Source organism: Silurus meridionalis, chromosome 11 (assembly GCF_014805685.1).
Source record: "Silurus meridionalis isolate SWU-2019-XX chromosome 11, ASM1480568v1, whole genome shotgun sequence".
NCBI classification, from domain to species: domain Eukaryota; kingdom Metazoa; phylum Chordata; class Actinopteri; order Siluriformes; family Siluridae; genus Silurus; species Silurus meridionalis.
In genome coordinates, this window is record NC_060894.1 from 11,969,384 (window position 1) to 11,990,489 (window position 21,106).

The 21,106-nt window shown below is 36.3% G+C and overlaps 1 protein-coding gene across 3 annotated transcripts in view; it reads right to left on the minus strand.

Annotated features, from left to right (window-relative positions):
• Positions 1–21,106, minus strand: part of LOC124393548 (unconventional myosin-XVIIIb-like) — a 47,025-nt gene that overhangs the window by 13,345 nt on the left and 12,574 nt on the right. For 2 of the 3 annotated variants that reach the window (XM_046861451.1, XM_046861449.1), the window contains exons 9-32: positions 18,953–19,095; positions 16,298–16,398; positions 14,401–14,464; positions 13,657–13,801; positions 11,784–11,954; positions 11,241–11,331; positions 10,784–10,976; positions 10,607–10,687; positions 8,696–8,816; positions 8,452–8,599; positions 7,715–7,898; positions 7,255–7,405; positions 7,024–7,133; positions 6,797–6,862; positions 6,559–6,687; positions 5,903–6,046; positions 5,696–5,785; positions 5,362–5,481; positions 5,000–5,108; positions 3,908–4,032; positions 3,445–3,599; positions 3,108–3,231; positions 487–687; positions 41–151 (exon numbers count right to left, since the gene is read on the minus strand). In XM_046861451.1, the coding sequence (XP_046717407.1) occupies positions 41–151; positions 487–687; positions 3,108–3,231; positions 3,445–3,599; positions 3,908–4,032; positions 5,000–5,108; positions 5,362–5,481; positions 5,696–5,785; positions 5,903–6,046; positions 6,559–6,687; positions 6,797–6,862; positions 7,024–7,133; positions 7,255–7,405; positions 7,715–7,898; positions 8,452–8,599; positions 8,696–8,816; positions 10,607–10,687; positions 10,784–10,976; positions 11,241–11,331; positions 11,784–11,954; positions 13,657–13,801; positions 14,401–14,464; positions 16,298–16,398; positions 18,953–19,095 (3,077 nt within the window). The remainder of the gene's footprint in view (positions 1–40; positions 152–486; positions 688–3,107; positions 3,232–3,444; positions 3,600–3,907; positions 4,033–4,999; positions 5,109–5,361; positions 5,482–5,695; positions 5,786–5,902; positions 6,047–6,558; positions 6,688–6,796; positions 6,863–7,023; positions 7,134–7,254; positions 7,406–7,714; positions 7,899–8,451; positions 8,600–8,695; positions 8,817–10,606; positions 10,688–10,783; positions 10,977–11,240; positions 11,332–11,783; positions 11,955–13,656; positions 13,802–14,400; positions 14,465–16,297; positions 16,399–18,952; positions 19,096–21,106) is intronic. The other variant, XM_046861452.1, reaches the window with a different exon arrangement.

Below are 21,106 nucleotides of genomic sequence, written 5' to 3' on the forward strand. Positions count from 1 at the left end.
GCATTTTATTCTTCCAATTGCCTCCCCTATCAGTCCCCACCCGTCTCTGTGAAGACTTCTGCACATCCTCCAACTCCTCATCTTTGTCCTCAAGCTCCTTTTGATGGATCTGCTTCATTCTTTCCATCTCCATCTCAAAGCGCAGATGTATCTTGGGGGATAACAAATGAGACCAAGTCATCCATACAGATATCCCTATGATAACAGCAGGCAGTTGACCGTCTTGAAAGCCTGGTTGCTTAACAATGTCATTAGGTGTAACAGCACAGCATAAAACATGTCTCGCTGTTACCATTTTTGGACTTCATATCAGATTTGCACCGCGGGGATGCAAGGGAATTTGCATGCAGAGTGTCGTATTAATGTGAGCAGCTATTTTTCATTGTAGAGAGTGGATTACAATTTTCACAAAGAAAATCAGAGAGAGAAAGAGAGAGAGAGAGAGAGAGAATGTAAGTTGGTGTTTAGATGGAGAAGAAATGCTACCTGTTCCTGCTGCTGAATTTTGGCTTTCATATTGGCTAGCTCCTGAGCACGTTCCTTATCTCTGCTGTCAAATTCACGTAGTTGTTTTTTCAGCTCAGGCACTGAGTCAGAGCCAAGGTTCAGGGGCACAGTCAGGTCTCGGATCTGGGCACACAACTCTTGTTTTTGTTCCTGCAAGTGTTCTATCTCCAACTGACTCACCTAGTGTCACAAACACATACATAAACACACATCCATGTATATTTCAGTTTACACATTGTTGTATTTTTAATTATTATGTTTTAATAATTAATTTATAATAATAATCATTATATAAAGTAGTGCCTAGTCAGTGACAGAAGGATTTATAAACACACAGGATTTATAAAGTGTCACTTTAGTGTGTATACTTGTGTTTTGATTCTATAGGGTGAAATCTTATCAGCTAAACAGTGTTTAGTTTTTTATATATTTGATTTCTATAGTCAGAAAAATCCTATTCGATTATAATTAAAGTTTGTATCATAATACAGCAAAAATGTATTCCAGGTATTCCAAGGTTTTGAAAGATTTTAGATTTTAGAAGTTTCTATGGTTCCTCACTTCATTGCTTCATTGCTATACAAAAGAGAAAGACAAATTTCTTCTAATTTCTGAGTCTGGTTTCTTCAAAGTTTCTTCCTCATACCATAACAGGGACTTTTCTTTTTGCCACTGGCTTTTTCATTTGGGATAAACTTATAGGGACTAATTTATGATGCTGAAATTTATAGTTGTAATCTATTTATTTCTGTAAATCATCTTAAGAACAGTCCAAGGATAAAAAATGCTATACAAATAAAATGTAATTTAATTTTCTTCTATTTCTGTAACATACGAAAAGCAAGAATCAAAATACACAATCTACAAAATATTCAAAATAAACAATCCAGACATCAAGTCAATACTAACCTAGTTGACTTGTTAGGGACAAAAAGACAGTGGCTAAATAAAGTTCTACCCATTGTGGCCTAATCATCTCTGTAAGATCTAAGCAAATATAACTGTAATGTTAGTTAGAATAAAGAGGTGAGCTGAACTGAACCTTTACATCAAAAAGCAGAGAAACTGCTTTTATAGAAGGATTGATGGCATTTCTACCCAGTTTCAGTCCCCTTCCAATTTACTATTACTAATGCAATTTAAGAATAACATTTCCATAACTTTTGCTTGAAACCCAACTATGTGTAATCCTCACTGCAGCCATTTCCTTCCAAAATACACAAAGAAATCTCAGACATCCCATTGTTTCAGCTCATTCTTTTGCTAAGAAAAAAAAATTCTAGAGGACAATTCTATTGTAGCTTCTGAATGGCATGGTTCAACCTATTATGCAGCTTTTATCTTCATTTGTCAAAGACTCTTCATAATGTCTACAAATCTTTAAACAATAAAAATTAACTATTTCTATTTACGTCTACTTATTTTCTATTATCATCTCTAATAAATATGGATTAAGAGCTCTATAACATTTGATGGATGTGTGATTGAAAGAAGACCCATGTTTTGACATGGTCTTAGATTTATCCAAAGTTGTTTAAACCCTTAACTGCTTTAGCTTAACCTCTAGCTTTTATTAAGAGGCACTGAGAATGGTTTTACAGACCTTTACACAATCCACCACTAGAACAGGTAGGATTCCTTTTGTTGCTTATAATTATTCTAATAAAACTATGGTGGAAATTATATCCGACAAGTAGAAGTCAAAGAGCTACTGTAGAAAAACGATTTGATCTTGCCCCTGTTTAGTTTAGTTCCAAATTATTGTCTGTTCATATGCTGGTTTAAATAAAAATTCCAAGTAAATTTTGTAAACATTCAAACACTCATTCATATGATATTGTGCTATCAAGAATCTCAAACTGACATCTGAACAAAAGTATAGATAGACAAATACATGGATGAATCAAAAGCAAAATTCAAAGCCAAGGAACTGTCCTTGTTTTTCTGATTAAGAATATGTAAGCCAGATCTCTTTCTCTTTCTGAGACCTTGATTTTGATCAAATTATAAACATTTTATCTACTGGTTGCAATGATAATTCCATCATGAAGGATTTCCACTTATCTCCTATAGATATGACAAAACATACAAGACATGCTCTCAGAAGTGAATTGAATGATAAGCCTAAGAGTATCTATTACTTCTACATGCACCAATGTTCCACAAAAGTAATAATTCAGTTCCTACAATCCCCCTAAAAGATTACATTTGGTCTCTCATCACTCATTTTTTCTCTTTCTTGCAAATGATGTATAAGAACAATATGAGGCTAGCGGGTCATTTCAGCAAGCACCATTGTACAATCAAAAATTAGGATTTTTTTTTTCTGGTGGCAAGACACTTTATCAGCATTTGAAGTCATCAACATTTATGACAGCTCTTTTGCATTGCTAGTTGCTGTTATGGGATCAATAAAGTAAGGAAACATACTGTATGTTAAAACATATCTACTTCTACTCTGAAACCCTGGAAAATATTGACAACAAATATAATATCCTCAGCCCTTTCGAATACTGCTATACTTTTACTTCCTATAGCGTTAGAGGATATTCCTATTAGCATTTATTTCCAGATGGTTAATGTCTGACCCTGCTTCACACCTTTAGAGTCCGATGCAGAGAAACAATATCTGCCCCCAGAGCAATACTCTCCTGGATAGCCTTGTCCTTTTGCTCTCTCTCATTATCTGCTTCCTCAAGAGCCCGGGTTAGCTCACTGTCAAACCTGTAAATGGCATTTTTGAATTGCACAAGCACACACACACACACACACAACCATGAGCATGATATAGCCACACACACACACACACACACACACACACACACACAAATATCCATATTGATATGCACAGGAGAAGGAAAGAGGGCATATGCATATTAGATGCATATAAATTGTGATATGCTAATGTGACATTTTGCCTAAAGTTAAGTAACACACCTCCTCTGCTTCCTTTCCAGGTCATGAGCGCGCGCCTGCAAGCTGTCCATAATCACACGGGCATCTTGCAGGTCAGAAGTCACGTGCCTGCAGTGCCGCTTCAGCTCTGTGATTGTCCGCTTTGACTGTTCCACTTGGGTTTGCAGTTCCAAAACCTTTAGATTGGCAGTAGGAAGACAGTGTTATAGCACCACCCACAGGAATATATGATAAACAATAGGAAAAGTGTGCATGTTATTTCCAAAATTTCGAATACTGAGCCAATGTGTTTCCATTGCCAATTATGTCATTATAAATAAACTAATGATTTCATATAGAGTGTTAGATCAGTTTAGGTCAGAGCACATGTAGACAGAATTGAATCAACTGATGCAACTCACCTACTATTTATTCTCTCCACATTTAGTTATGTTATGTTTATAGGAATACTGCTCTAAATGATGAGTAAAAATTCCTTTAGTACCTTGGTGTCCAAAAGTACCCGTGCCTCTTTTTCAGCTTCAAACCTCTCATCTGTCTGACGCAAACGTCTTCGTAGAAACTCCACTTCTGTCTGTGCGCAATCCAGCTGCAGCTGTAGTTCACCCTCTAAAGCATACACAATTATTTATTTATTTCAACATAAATTAAAATTTATTCACACTACAGCAACTATGTTTGGAATAAAAAACACAAAGGAATACAATTTTATTTCTTTCATTTAGCGTTATATCTATCAAATACTGTAGCAATGCTTCCCAAGATACATCTCCAATTCCAAAAAAGTTGGATATTTTATACATTAATCGGACATAGAAAACATTGTTTAAACTGTTTACACAATGTTTAAACTGAGTAAATGTAAAATGTTAAGCACAAATAAGGTAATTTTGAAATTGATGTTTGCAATACATCTCAAAAAAGTTGGGAAAGGGCCATGTTTACAATGGTGTAGCATCTCCTGTTCTTTTAACAACAGTCTGTATACCTCTGGGACCTGAGGAGAAAACTTGCTGAACTATTGGGAGAGGAATGTTGTCCCATTCATGTCTGATACAGAATTTCACTGTCCTGGGTCTTCTTTCTCTTAATTGTGCATGTCATAATATGCCAAATGTTTCCAATCATAGGATGATACCTTCTCAGATGTGCACGCTGCCCATTCCATAAGCAATCCATAAGTCCCCAAACCATCAGAGATGGCAGCTTTTAAAATGAACAGTGATTGCAAGCCAGATGGTCACTCCGGATAACTGGAGTCTGGAGAATGTGGCATTCGTTGTTTCCAAAAAGAATTTCACATTTTGATTTGTCTGTCCACAGAAGAGTTTTACACTTTGCCTCCTTTGCCAGTCCATTTAAATGACATTTGGCCCATTTGGCCTTGTACCTTTCACCAGATTCTTTGAATCTTTACATTATATTATGCACTGTAGGCAATGAGATATTCAAAGTCTTTGCAATTTTATGTTGAAAAATATTATTCTGAAATTGTTTTTTCATTTGCATTTGTAGATGCAGTTTTTCCACAGATTGGTATAGCATTCTGCAGATTCTAAATAGCAGAAGGTGCTACCTGTAGGTGCCATGCCGCTTAGAGTCTCTTTGCTGTTGGCTCTCTGCGTCTCCTCAGCCAGCTCCTTTTCTAATGCCTCTACAGTGACTTTACTCTGATCCAAACGATCCTAAAAGACACAGCAGATGAATCTTAGCTTTTTTGTGTAGCTAAAAATTCTAAGTAAAAGCATATAAAATAAAAATAAAACACTTTTCTGAAAAATAAGCAATCAGTTATTTGTTTTATTCCTGTTACAGTATTGTTTTATTTAGAATGTTTTATTCCTTTACATTTTATTTTTTTATATTTAGGCTTATGTAAAACAGTTGTTTTGAAAGGCCTGAAGACTTTTAATAAAACAATAGTTTGAGAAGAGACACCTGTAACTCCTTGTTTTCTTTGATGAGACGAAGTCTCTCTGTTCTCTCTGTGTCTAAGGCCTGACTCACAGCCTCTCCTCGAAACCTCTCATCACTCAGCTCAGATACAACAGCCGTTATCTGTGAACACACACACACACACACACACACACACACACACACACACACACACACACACACACACACAAAATGCACATTAAGCAATACTTTTGGAGCATATTTATTTAAATTTATTTTATTGATTATTCAAATTGGCAGTCAGATTTATGAAAGAAATCTGATATTGCATTGGGAGTTATATAAATTAATTGGCAGTGTGTACAGATACACACACCTTGGTCTCCAGGTTGTCTGCAGTCTGTCTAAGTTCATTCCGTTCCTTCTCAGACTTCTCAAGACGCCTCCTCAGTATTGCAATCTCATCCTGGAGCACATGAACAAATGAACCACTACATTTATACCCTGTCCACATCAACACAACTGATGGTCTCTTTATTACTTATAATTTTTCTGTTATTATTAGTAAAAATAAAATGCTTACCTCTTTGGCCCGGACCTTGTGTTCGTCTATATTGACGTCCAGCAGGGGGCGCACTTTACACAGCACTTTCCACCAACTCCAGGTGGAGACTCTGTCTAAAACACGGAGATTGCGCTGGATACATCTCACAGCCATCTGCTGGACCTTATCTCAGAACAGGCACACAATCATTCAGATTTTTATTACATTTTTTAATTAATTTTATTAAATTTTTATTAAGAGATTAGAGATAAAAAAAAAAGAGCAGCAAAAAGAGATCAACAATTGCATATCTGAGTGCTTACGAACACCAAAATGGCCAAAGTTCTGCTTTTATAGGTGTAGTCACACTTATTCATGAGTAAATGACCCTGTCCCCACTAATAACTTGTAAAGATTGTGGAAGTAGGGTGGGTATACTTATTTTTTCCCCCATCAGGTTTCTGAATTCTTATTACTTTTTGGGCAAAAAAATTATATATATATATATATATATATATATATATATATATATATATATATATATATATATATATATATATATATATATACACATACATACATACAGTAATAAAATTTTTTTTAGAAGGGATAATCACTTGTTTACTTCTGTAACCAGTGAAGACTAAATCTATGTAAACTAATCATATCCATGAAATACGTAACTGCTGACTCACCTTCAAGTGTCTGTATCTCTGCCGTGCCAAATGCCCAAAACATGCAGCCTGCATCTGCACCAGCCAGTTGTTGACCAAGCCATCTCTTTGCACATTCAGCGATCTCAACACGCCACATTTTAAAAACACCTAACACACATATATGCAAAGATGATGAGAAACACACAAAACCACAAAAACATACATTAGTGAGATATGGAATCCTTAACGGATCCTTAATTTTAATGTAAACTCCCACCTTGTTTGTTCCCAAAACAATACTCTTCTTATCCATATCTAATTCGATCAATAATTCCTCAACCGCCTGAAAACAAGAGATGTGGTCATACATAACGTTTACATAAAAAAGGGCACATCAGTTAAATCTTTCTGGACACCTAATGTTTAATACTGAATTCTTAATAAAATGACAATAAATTAAATGTTGTCATGTATGTGTGTGCACATCTACTTAGATTTTCACACCTGTCTCTCATTTGGAGTGATAAATACAGAGCCGTAGCGTTTCATTACAGGAGGAGACAATGCCTGAAAGTGGCAGCGGAAATCACTCAGGGACATATGATCAGGGTAGCCTGGGATACAGAGAGTCAATGGATCAAAAACTTATCTAAAACATAGCTTTGTCTATAAATGCAATTTGAGAAAAAAAATGATTATTGTAGTGACTAAGTGTAAGTGAGATATGTGTGAGACCTAGACGATACAGCTGCAGAGAAGGCAGTAGGTGGGTTGATTGGAGCTGGGTGCGTAATGCAGGAACGTCAAAGGAACCACCCTCAACCTTGGCGCTTAGACACTGTAGGAAAACTGGCTGTGCACGACGGATCAGGTTTATTAGAGCATCCTGATATATATATATATATATATATATATATATATATATATATATATATATATATATATATATAGAGAGAGAGAGAGAGAGAGAGAGAGAGAGAGAGAGAGAGAGAGAAAGCGAGAGAATGAGAGAGCATAATAATGCCAGTGATAAAAGCAAAATGTTTTTTGGGTATGGGATAGATAGAATGAGTAAAATGTAGACAGAGGACAGAGGAAATAAAAAAAAAAAAATAGCTCCAGCACAGATGGCAGATTTCAATTCTAGTGTGCAAAAAACGTAACTGTCAGTGGAAATGACTTTAGTAAGTCTTACCGCTTGCAGTTTAATAGAGATGCAGTGTGAGTATCTCCTGATAGCAGCCATTCCTCCTGTAAATGTTTTCCGAACACTCCCACTTCTCTCCAGAAAGCGCTGTGAGCCTCCTTCGACACCCCCCAAACCCCGACACAAAGGAGGAACTGAGGCCCGTGGAGCAAACAGACCCTTTACTACATGACTGACAGAAACAGAGAAACTGTGAAAAACAGCCATTCATAATCATCATTGTGATACAATTTATACTATGAACACCCTAATATACCTTATTAAAGTTTGTAGTACATCATGCATTGCATGTTTTTTTAGGTTATGTGTATAGGTTATATGCCCTATATAGAACAAAGTATTGGGACTCCCAACTTTTCCAGGATTCTACCTCAAACTGTTAACACAAAGTTGCAGGCACACATTTTATAGGTATTTGTATGCAGTAGCATTATATTTCTCTTCATTTGTACCAGGAGACCAAAAACCTGTTACAGCATGACAATGTCTCTGTGCACAAAGCTAGCTCCATGAAGATATGGTTCACATGAGTTGGAGTGAAAAATCTTGTGTGGCCTGCTATAGAGCTCTTACTTCAACCCTACTGAACACCTTTGGGATGAAATTGGAAAACTAACTGCACCCCAGGCCTCCTCACCCTTCATCAGTGCCTGACTTTACTAAGACCCTTAGTAAATTTTATAAACAATCTGTGTTGCAATGATAAATGTCATGAAATGAATTACATAGTAGAGTTCTGCAGGATGGAGCTGGCATTGAGGGCAGAGGGGTTATTCTGAACTAGACCAAACCAGCCAGAAAGGTCATAGCGGATTGGGTCAGAGCCCGTTAGATGAGCAATCTCACATTGTAGAGGCTGTTCACACAGACGCACTAAAGAACAACAAAAACAGTACAGTGTCTGAATAAAATTTTTATCGAAATTCTGTTTTTGGTCAATAAAGTTACATTATTTCATGATTTAAGTACCTGTATCACTGAAGTTATGACATATCTTTTCCAGAACAGTGTTCTCAGAAGAATTGGGAGTGACTAGCTCCTCATCAAGGACCCAAAGAAGGCCACGAGAGTCACCTTCTTGCCCTCGAACCTAAGCGCATATTATATATATATATATATATATATATATATATATATATATATATATATATATATATACACACACACACACACACACACACACACAGGGAGTGCAGAATTATTAGGCAAGTTGTATTTTTGAGGATTAATTTTATTTGAACAACAACCATGTTCTCAATGAACACAAAAAACTCATTAATATCAAAGCTGAATATTTTTGGAAGTAGTTTTTAGTTTTAGCTATTTTAGGGGGATATCTGTGTGTGCAGGTGACTATTACTGTGCATAATTATTAGGCAACTTAACAAAAAACAAATTCATACCCATTTCAATTATTTATTTTACCAGTGAAACCAATATAACATCTCAACATTCACAAATATACATGTCTGACATTCAAAACCAAACAAAACAAATCAGTGACCAATATAGCCACCTTTCTTTGCAAGGACACTCAAAAGCCTGCCATCCATGGATTCTGTCAGTGTTTTGATCTGTTCACCATCAACATTGCGTGCAGCAGCAACCACAGCCTCCCAGACACTGTTCAGAGGTGTACTGTTTTCCTCCTTGTAAATCGCACATTTGATGATGGACCACAGGTTCTCAATGGGGTTCAGATCAGGTGAACAAGGAGGCCATATCATTAGATTTTCTTCTTTTATACCCTTTCTTGCCAGCCACGCTGTGGAGTACTTGGGCGTGTGTGATGGAGCATTGTCCTGCATGAAAATCATGTTTTTCTTGAAGGATGCAGACTTCTTCCTGTACCACTGCTTGAAGAAGGTGTCTTCCAGAAACTGGCAGTAGGACTGGGAGTTCAGCTTGACTCCATCCTCAACCCGAAAAGGCCCCACAAGCTCATCTTTGATGATACCAGCCCAAACCAGTACTCCACCTCCACCTTGCTGGCGTCTGAGTCGGACTGGAGCTCTCTGCCCTTTACCAATCCAGCCACGGGCCCATCCATCTGGCCCATCAAGACTCACTCTCATTTCATCAGTCCATAAAACCTTAGAAAATCAGTCTTGAGATATTTCTTGGCCCAGTCTTGACGTTTCAGCTTGTGTGTCTTGTTCAGTGGTGGTCGACTTTCTGCCTTTCTTACCTTGGCCATGTCTCTGAGTATTGCACACCTTGTGCTTTTGGGCACTCAGTGATGTTGCAGCTCTGAAATATGGCCAAACTGGTGGCAAGTGGCATCTTGGCAGCTGCACGCTTGACTTTTCTCAGTTCACGGGCAGTTATTTTGCGCCTTGGTTTTTCCACACGCTTCTTGCGACCCTGTCGACTATTTTGAATGAAACGCTTGATTGTTCGATGATCACGCTTCAGAAGCTTGGCTATTTTAAGACTGCTGCATCCCTCTGCAATATATCTCACTATTTTTGACTTTTCTGAGCCTGTCAAGTCCTTCTTTTGACCCATTTTGCCAAAGGAAAGGAAGTTGCCTAATAATTATGCACACCTGATATAGGGTGTTGATGTCATTAGACCACACCCCTTCTCATTACAGAGATGCACATCACCTAATATGCTTAATTGGTAGTAGGCTTTCCAGCCTATACAGCTTGGAGTAAGACAACATGCATAACGAGGATGATGTGGTCAAAATACTCATTTGCCTAATAATTCTGCACTCCCTGTATATATATATATATATATATATATATATATATATATATATATATATATAAAAATTACAACATTTTGATCTTTATAGATATATTCTTAGGGAAATCACCACGTTTTATGCTGATTAATGATGTAATAAGATCAATGACAGATTAAAAGGCTTACCTGCAGTCCTGGTTGGTCTATAGCACACACCACTTTTTGAGGACTCTCCTCGGGGGTCTGAAAATCGACCGACACTCTCTCCTAAAGCCAGAACAGAGCAAAAGCTCTTCAATTAGTCATATTTAAAACACAATTAGTCATATTTAAAACACACGCAATCGAAAACCTGTCCTTTACCTGTGTGTATCTGTCAAGACAGTTCGTGAAGGTGTTTGTGAAATGGTGCTCCAGAAGCCTTTCCTGTAGGTAGTTATGGCAGAACTCAGAGAATCCAGCTGCCCTGTCTTTCCCGCTGTGTCTCGGGTTGCGTAGACCTGGTGTGTCCACCACAATCACAGAGCCTAGAGTGAGCTGCTGGGAGCACAAAGCTCTGGGGAAAAATTCAAACAATAATCTCAACAAACTTTAACACACGCATTTATCTCACATATAGAGAATAAATATAGGCAATGTGTGAGTTGACTATATATATATATATATATATATATATATATATATATATATATATATATATATATATATATATATATATAGAAATTTCTGAAAATGTATGTTTTGAAGAACTTTTATGATTGGTTTATACATGAAATGTAAATTACATAAAGGTCATGTCCTTTTCTGCAATTTTGTGTACCTGTTAATAAGAGAGACAATAATGGTAAACAGCTCTTCATAGAGACCAGATGCCATGCCCTCCACACACTGAGCTGCACTCAGTTTAGGACCTAAAAATACAAATAGATCATTTACATTATAACACTGGTTGTGGTATGACTGTCAATTGCTCCTCTGTCTTTGTTATAAAAAAAATATTATAAAAAATAAAATAAATAATATAAAAAATAAAGCTGACCACATCAACATAATTGTTTTGAATCTTAGGTTAGGCTACATTTAACTTTATTAAGAATATCAGCATAAAGCACAGAGACAATAAAATGTACTTAACCAATACTGCTAACAGCAAACAAATGAAATAAAATAGTAAGGCTATTGTGCAGTGGGTATGTAACACACTAAAGGAAAAAGTAAACAGTACGGTGCATATCAGTAGTTCAAAAGCCAATATGGTTAAATCAAATAAAGAAGAGCTGTAAAGAAGACTAAAAGAATAATAACTGAAAACTAAACGAAAATGTACTCTTTTTTATTTTTTATGGAAATCAGTGATTCCAACCTTCCTCTTGTTCCTCTTTTATGTGCCGCTCTCTGGTGGCTCTAGTGGCCCTCTGCAGTAACTGCATTAGGTGATGTTTGAATACGGCAGTGTGAAGATCTTCTCCCTCACAGCCAAGTACAGCACTGGCAACCTGAGCACTCTCAAAATTCATAAACTGCTTTCGTCCAACTTTAGAAGAGGAGATAAAAACACATTTTTACCACAAATATTATTCAGGAAAACAAGAAAATTTTACATGTTCACATGCAAAGTAATAACACTTATGTGCACATACAATATGTTATAATGTATGAATACATCTAATTAATATATAGCTTTTTCTGACAATGTAAACAAAAGATGCAAAAAAAAAAAACAGTCAAATTTGGAAATACCAATGTCCTGGAATTGAACATCCACCTGGTATTGAACATCCCCCCATAAGAGTTTAGGCCATTATAACAGTATATGGGGACTAAATGTGGAATGGGATTATTAAAAGGCATGTATGAATCTTAAAGGGAAGGTGTCCACTGCACTTTACACAGCGGTAGCTCAGTGGTAAGGAAGTGGTTGCTCAGTGGTTAAGACTTTGGACTTCTGATCAGAGTTCTAAAGTCAGCACCACAAAGCTGCTACTACTGGGCCTTGAATTAAATCCTTTAACTATCAACTGCAGTTGTGCATCACTCTGCATAAGGGTGTATGCCGCAAATGTAAACATCATTTATTTAATCTTTTTTTAATGCCAATTCCGAAAATAAGGTTGGAAAGCGTTTCAATGTGTAAAATGTAAAATAAAAACAGAATTCAATGATTTTCAAATCTCATATTTTAATTACAATAGAACATTAAACATATAAAGAAACTGAAATTGAAGAAATGTACCATTTTAAGGATGACAATAAGGTCTTTTTTTTATTTGATGGCTATACCATGTCTCTAAAAAGTTGAGACAGGGCCATGCTTGCCACTGTGTAATATCCCCTCTTATTTTAACAACAGTCAGTATACATCTGGCAACTAAGAAGTTCATTTGCTGGAGTTTTGGGAAGAAATATTGTCTATTGTAGCCGCTAAACAGCCCTAGTTCATTTTTGTTGTATTTGTATTTTTTACTCATCATGCACCTAATGTTTTCAGTTGGTAAAAGGTCTGGACTGCAGGGGGCCAGTTCAGCACCTGGACTCTTCTACTACAAAGCCTACTGCTTAAATGCAGTGATGCCTGGGGGTCCAAAGATCACGGCATCCAGTTTTGATTTCTGTGCCATTACGCACTTTGAAGATGTTATGTACTATAAATTATTAGCTAAATGTTCACAATTTTATTTTGATGAACATTGTACCACAATTTGTAAATGCATTTTTTTCCACAGACTGGCAAATGTCTGTTATTCTTTACAGCTGAGAGACTTTCCATCTCTAAGACACATTTTTCCTTAAAATTATAAATTTCCTCTGTTTAAACATTTTATGTTCTCTGTGCTATTGTGAATAAGATTTTTTTAAGATTTGCAAACTATTATATTCAGTTTTTAGCATTTTACACAGTGTCCCAACTTTTTTGGAATTATTAAATTTTTGCCTTAAAATTTTTTACTAAATTAACTTTGGACCTTGTGTTTAATCATATTGTCATGTTAAAGTAATTGTGTTCTGTTACATATCTTGGTATGCACACTGACAAATACCCCTACCTGCTCCCTGCATGCTATGCATGCATTCTATTGCCGTGGCACTTTTTTAATGTCATGCCCATGTATTTTGCACCTTTGGTTCAATAGGAAAGGTTATTTCTTCTCACTGTATACTGTATATGGCTGTGATGACGATCAAGATTTACCTGACTTTACTTGCCTCTATTTGAATTGCAGGTGCTGTAGACTTACCTTTGCATGCCCCAGCCATGCCCAAGTGGTATATTCCAGCCAGCACATGCCATATGGCTCGCTGTTCATCCGGTGAAAAGCCAAGAGTGTTCATGGCTGCTAAAAGTCTTCCAAACTCCACTGTAGCCCTCTGCTTCTCATCCACCTGTGTGAGAATTTAGTGGAGTGAGTGTAACAAAGAATACAAACTTATTATTCAAATTAAACAAATAAAACGAATACAAATACAAAAACATGGGGTATTTATTTTGTTTTTATTGTAATTATTTCAGAAAGCTTGCCAGCTTTAGGGACTTGGAAATTAAGAGATGAACATGATCGTCTGGTGAACATAATCTTGAACTTTACAGTTGGCCAAAACTTGTAAGAAGGGTTGCCAGGTTTTTTCAACATTTTCATTCCAAATAATAATTAATAATAATAATAATAATAATAATAATAATAATAATAATAATAATAATAATAATGAATAAACACAAGACCTGAAACATGAGAAATCACTTACAGTAAAGTCTGAATAGAATATGAAGATATTTTCATTAGAAATATATTAAAATGGGAAAACAGTTATACAGTACATCATTTGAGCATTAAACAAATACGATACACATACAGATAATACCCCTAGAGTTTACATAGAGGGTCAGCTCTGTAACAGTTTTAAAAAGTGGTTTATTTTATTTAAAAGTAAGAACTGTGGAAATGATTTGTTCAACTACTTAAGTTTTGTTCTTTTTTTCTTACCTTTGTGGGACAGCTAATGCCAAATATGTTGTTCTCTGGTAACTGGTGAAGCTGTAGCTCTGTCCTAAAAGGCAACGCATAAGATAGCTTATGTCTTGCAAACAAACAAAAAAAAAACCCAAATAACAATGTCTCAAAACCTTTTGATGATATTATTTACTGTACAAAATGAGATTTTTATTCACAATTTAATGATGAGGAACATTATTCTGAAATTGTTCCACAAATTGGAAACGCTTTTTGCCAGATTGGTGAACTTTATCTTTATTGGAAAATCTTTATCTTTTGTCAGATTACAGTAAAAAGAGAAAATGGTAAAAATTACAATTTGTACAAAATGTATTTGTAAAATATTAACAATAATATTAATAATATTAACAATATATATTATTAATTATATAGATGATAATAATAGATATTTAGTATTTATAATAATAAATATCTGGTTTGGCAAAGTCATCCTCTTAGAGGATAGCATTATAAACTTGTTTAGGTGCAACAAATCAGTTACAGATCAAACATGAGGTTAACTTCCCAACAGCCAGGGCGTTGACACTCATGCTGGACACAATCTGAGTCAAACAAGTTTATCTTAGTTTTATCAGATCACTGGAAATGGTTCCAGTAATTCATGTTCTTGGAAAGGTTGTCTCCAGCAAACTGTTTGCAGGATTTCAGTTCAATTCAATAAATGTTTATTTGTATAGCGCTTTTAACAATGAACATTGTCTTGGCTTTACACAGATGATGTGGTGATTAAAAGTGAATATGTTCTTTATAAGTGTAAGTTTGTCCCTGATGCGCAAGCCGGTGGCGACTGTGGCAAGGAAAAATTTTCCGAGATGCCATAAGGAAGAAACCTTGAGAGGAACCAGACTCAAGAGGGAACCAATCCTCATCTGGGTTGCACTAAATGTCCATTTATAGCAGATATACGATGTTGCGGGGTACAGTGATGATGATCAGAAGCGAAAAGAAGTCCTGAGTCAATGTAGCAGACTGTTGACATTAACTACAGTCCAATCCATCCTCAAAGCTCCTGTTCTTACTTCAGAATATCAAGGAACCACCCAAGGCTTTGATGAGAAACCGTCCCAAACTGCACAGAGTGGCCTCCAAACGAAGAGAACACTATCCAGAGGCAGGCCTGGACGAAGTGGAAAGATCCACAAAGGGGAGGGGGGCAGGAACATTTCTTGTGAGCCAGCTTCAGAAGAGGCTTTATTCTGGGATGACGGCCATGCAAACCGACTTGTTGCAGTACGAGGTCACTTTACTGTAACTCAGTTATAGGGTGTTACTGTCCTTCTTATAGCTCTAGCCATCTTTGTGGAGAGCAACAATTCTAATTCTCAAAAAAGTTATTTGCCATGATGTGCCATGTTGAACATCCAGTGGTCAGTATGAGAGAAATGTACTCAAAGCACCAAATTCTAACTGCTCTGATATAAGATACACAAATGTATGGTCCTGCCAAGATGACAAAAGCAAGAAAATGATGAAGAGGACTTTTGGCTTTGCATGGTTACATGACATACATGTTGAGTTATTTTTAGATGACAGTAAATCTATACTTTGATTCAAGCTGCACCTTGACTACTCTAAAATATATCCTAGTTTTATATCTATGGTACTGTCCCTTGAGTAGATTTACTAAGATAGTAGCTGAAATGTGAGGGGTGTACTCACTTTTGTGAGATAACGTATATACAGATATAAAAAGTTTCTGATCCAGTTACAGGTCCAGAAAAATGGGAATCATTAAATGGGAATTGATATAAAATACCATGTTAATTTTCTTCTTTTAAGTGTATTACTTAAAAAACAAACATACATTAAAAACATAACGACAGTGCTATTATATTGAAAAAAGCAGCTTGTGTGTGTGTTTTCAGACCTTATTTCAGTACTAAGGCCTGCCAGCATCTGGGAGAAGATTAAGAAGTTGCTCTCTCCCTCGGGGCTATGGCAAACCCGCCACCTCTCCAGCATCATAGTCTGTGTGATAGACAAACATCAATATTAGTACAGAACAGAGACAGAAAAACAAAACTAAACTAATATATATATATTTATTTCGTTTATCTCGATCATCGGTTATCTCGATGCTTTTTGGCAACCCCCTAGGACATCGACATAACCGGGTTCCACTGTGTGTGTGTGTGTGTGTGTGTGTGTGTGATATAACTGTCTCACACACACACACAGTGGAACCCGGTTATGTCGATGTCCTAGGGGTTGCCAAAAGCATCGAGATAACCGATGATCGAGATAAACGAATAAATATATATATATATATATATATATATATATATATATATATATATATATATATATATATATATATTTATATATATATATATATATATAAAAATACATACAGTACATGTTTCTTAACTGTCAGAATCCACCTGCCACGCCTTCGGTGTGGCAGGTGATTTTTTTTGGCCGCTTTCTCTGAAGCTCCGGCTTCAATCGCGTACATATGGTGCTCGTTTAGCATCATCACCAGCTCCTATTTAAACTTCCACACTCTCACCATCCGTTATTGTTGGTATATGTTGGTTCACGGCGGTCGTTGTTATCGCTCATGCGTATCCTTGCGTGCCTTCCCACCGGCACTCTCTCAACGGCTGCGCTTTTCTTCCCAAAGCACATCGTGGATTCCCCGATCGATATATATATATATATATATATATATATATATATATATATATATATATATATATATATATATATATATATACACACACACATACATACACATACAAACACTGGCGATCAACATACGTGTAGATATATAGATAGATAGATTTATTATCCTAAATTAGATGCACCTGTTTGAGGTCGTTAGCTGCATAAAGACACCTGTCCACCCCATACAATCAGTAAGAATCCAACTACTAACATGGCCAAGACCAAAGAGCTGTCCAAAGACACTAGAGACAAAATTGTACACCTTCACAAGGCTGGAAAGGGCTACGGGGAAATTGCCAAGCAGCTTGGTGAAAAAAGGTCCACTGTTGGAGCAATCTTTAGAAAATGGAAGAAGCTGAACATGACTGTCAATCTCCCTCGGACTGGGGCTCCATGCAAGATCTCACCTCGTGGTGTCTCAATGATCCTAAGGAAGGTGAGAAATCAGCCCAGAACTACACGGGAAGAGCTGATCAATGACCTGAAAAGAGCTGGGACCACCGTTTCCAAGGTTACTGTTGGTAATACACTAAGACGTCATGGTTTGAAATCATGCATGGCACGGAAGGTTCCCCTGCTTAAACCAGCACATGTTCAGGCACGTCTTAAGTTTGCCAATGACCATTTGGATGATCCAGAGGAGTCATGGGAGAAAGTCATGTGGTCAGATGAGACCAAAATAGAACTTTTGGGTCATAATTCCACTAAACGTGTTGGAGGAAGAAGAATGATGAGTACCATCCCAAGAACACCATCCCTACTGTGAAGCATGGGGGTGGTAGCATCATGCTTTGGGGTGTTTTTCTGCACATGGGACAGGGCGACTGCACTGTATTAAGGAGAGGATGACCGGGGCCATGTATTGCGAAATTTTGGGGAACAACCTCCTTTCCTCAGTTAGAGCATTGAAGATGGGTCGAGGCTGGGTCTTCCAACATGACAATGACCCAAAGCACACAGCCAGGATAACCAAGGAGTGGCTCTGTCAGAAGCATATCAAGGTTCTGGCGTGGCCTAGCCAGTCTCCAGACCTAAACCCAATAGAAAATCTTTGGAGGGAGCTCAAACTCCGTGTTTCTCAGCGACAGGCCAGAAACCTGACTGATCTAGAGAAGATCTGTGTGGAGGAGTGGGCCAAAATCCCTCCTGCAGTGTGTGCAAACCTGGTGAAAAACTACAGGAAACGTTTGACGTCTGTAATTGCAAACAAAGGCTACTGTACCAAATATTAACATTGACTTTCTCAGGTGTTCAAATACTTATTTGCAGCTGTATCATACAAATAAATAGTTCATACATTGTGATTTCTGGATTTTTTTTAAAATTATGTCTCTCACAGTGGACATCCACCTACGATGACAATTTCAGACCCCTCCATGATTTCTAAGTGGGAGAACTTGCAAAATAGCAGGATGTTCAAATACTTATTTTCCAAGTGCTATGTTTCCACTACAACGCTTTTACTTGCCGGATGTGTGCACTATGGGCGATTTTGGTGCTTGGTTTGACAATAGGTGCATCAGTAAAACAAATTTTATTAAAAAATACATATATAAATTGAAATGAAAGGGCATTGCAAATAAATGCATGTTGCATTAAATTTTATAATAATACTAAATTAAAATAATACTTAATTTCAATTCAATTAATGGAAAATTTTAATTACATTTGAACATTTGTTAGATCCCATTTGGGTAGTACTGATTTGTGTGTCTGTGTTATATTTAATGTTTAATTTTCTAGAGATATGATCTACTTTATTGTTCTACTTCTTTTCAGCATACTTTAATAAATGTCCTGCTTCCCTCCAATCATTGAGAGAGAGAGAGAGAGAGAGAGAATAGTAGAGAGGCACCTGTAGATGTCCTGCAGCAGCAAGGCCTTTATGGTTGAAGTCCAGAGAAAGTACCATGGCAAATCGGCTGGAGGCTTCACTGTGATTAGAGCTTACACAGCCGAAGGAGTGCAGCACAGTGAACATGGCCTGGAGACGCTCCACTATTGTGACACACAAAATAGCAATATATGTCTACATCATAATTAACAATATGAAATCTTAGCTATTATTCTATGATTTATAGATCATTCTGGCAATTCTGGTCATAAGTCATACATATTTTACATACAACTGTGCAATGTTTTAAAGTTTTAGGTGAGTTGCACTAAATAATTGTGGGGTATTTGGGCATTTGAAAAACGCAGATGTTATAAACAACAGAGTGGCAACAGGGGTGTGCCAATTTGTGTGTGTGTGTGTGTGTGTGTGTGTGTGTGTGAGAGAGAGAGAGATAATGTGTGTGAGAATGTGTGTGTTTGTAAAGAGAGTTATTGAAAAGTACATTTAAAGTACGTGGCAAATAAAGCCAAAGTTTACAACACCTTTAGAGAAACAGTACAAGTAATGTGCAGGAAAAGTTAACACACCCCTGCTTATTTATCTATATTTTATGATGCATAGAATCCAATAAGATGTAACAATCAACAAAATTCAAATGAAAACCAAAAACAATATTTCAGGGTAAAAAAAAACCCTGCTTGCATATGTGCTCATTCATTAACCAATACAATCACATTTTGCTGAAAATACAGCACATTGGTTGTTGGATGTATATTATTTGGCAGTGTTATCCCACTCTTCCTTCTAAAAATGCTTGAAACCTACCATACTGCAAGAGGAACATCTTCTCAAATTATTTTAGAGGTTTTGATGGAATTTAGATTTGATTTCTGATTGGGCCATTTCAAAATATTGCTTTTCTTATTTTGCAAGCTATTCATGGTTCCATCTATTTTATCTGGAGTTTAAATCTCAGTTTTAAAGAAGCATTATGCTGCCTCCACAATGGTTAACCATAGGTATGGTGTCTTTTGGATGATAAGCTGTCCCGTTTTGGGGCCAAACAAATCTGTCAGAATTATGCCCAAAAGGTCTTATCATATCCTAACACATTAGCCACATGGTATGAGGTGATTTAGGCAGGCTTGAATGTTTTTCCTTGTAAGAAAGGACCTCTGTCTAGCCAATCTATATCCTAGAGATGTGAAGAATACAAGATATTGCTGTCTCTTGCAGGGACAGACCAGTACTTGCCAGATACAAGTTTCTTTATTGCTGCTGTTTATCTCTCAAAACCCAAATACATTTTTGTCTTGTCATTTTGTCAATTACGTAATAATATCATGTTCCTGATGAAAAAGATGCTACAGAAACAGCTTATATTCATTTAGGGTACCATAATCAAAATCACTGCATTGTTGAGAAGTTTATTTATGAATTAATTATAATTACCTTTGATCATATGCTTGAAAATGTAATTGTTTATTGTAAGTACAGTCACCCATGTCCCATAATAAGTGTGTTTACTTATTCAACCAGATTATGGACATTTCTCTCTCCACCCATTTGTTTTCATATTGGAATTAGTTGATGATTTACCTATATTTTCATTTTGCTTTTATTAGAAAAATATACAATATTAGCAGCAATTTTTAACTTTTTATAACCTCTATACTTCACAAACTAAATAATTTTACAGCCTTAATTTACAAATAAAAAAGTTATGTAAAAAAAAAAACCTTTATCTTTTTCAATTATCTTAATTATCATTGTACAGTGCCTGTCAAAAGTTTGAAAATATCTAGTCTTTTCTCATTTTCAAGAGACACATGCATGTTCCTTTTATTTATATGCAACAACCAGGTAATGTAACAGTATGAAGATTTACTTCGACCAAACAAATAAATAAACGAACAGATGTTAAACTTTATATTCATTTAAAAATTCTACCTTATCATGAGTAACAGCTTTACCAAACAGTCAGCTAAAATACTTTTCCATGCCTCTTTTAAAACTTGCCAAAAGTGTTTCTGACCTTGCATTTCGGTTTATCCCAGAGAAGTTCAATAGGATTTAGGTGTGGTCATTCTATAATTAATAACACTCCTGTCGACTGTTTGCTCTCTAAATAAAGGTTAAATAGCTTGAAAAGATGCTTCAGGTCAGTCCAAA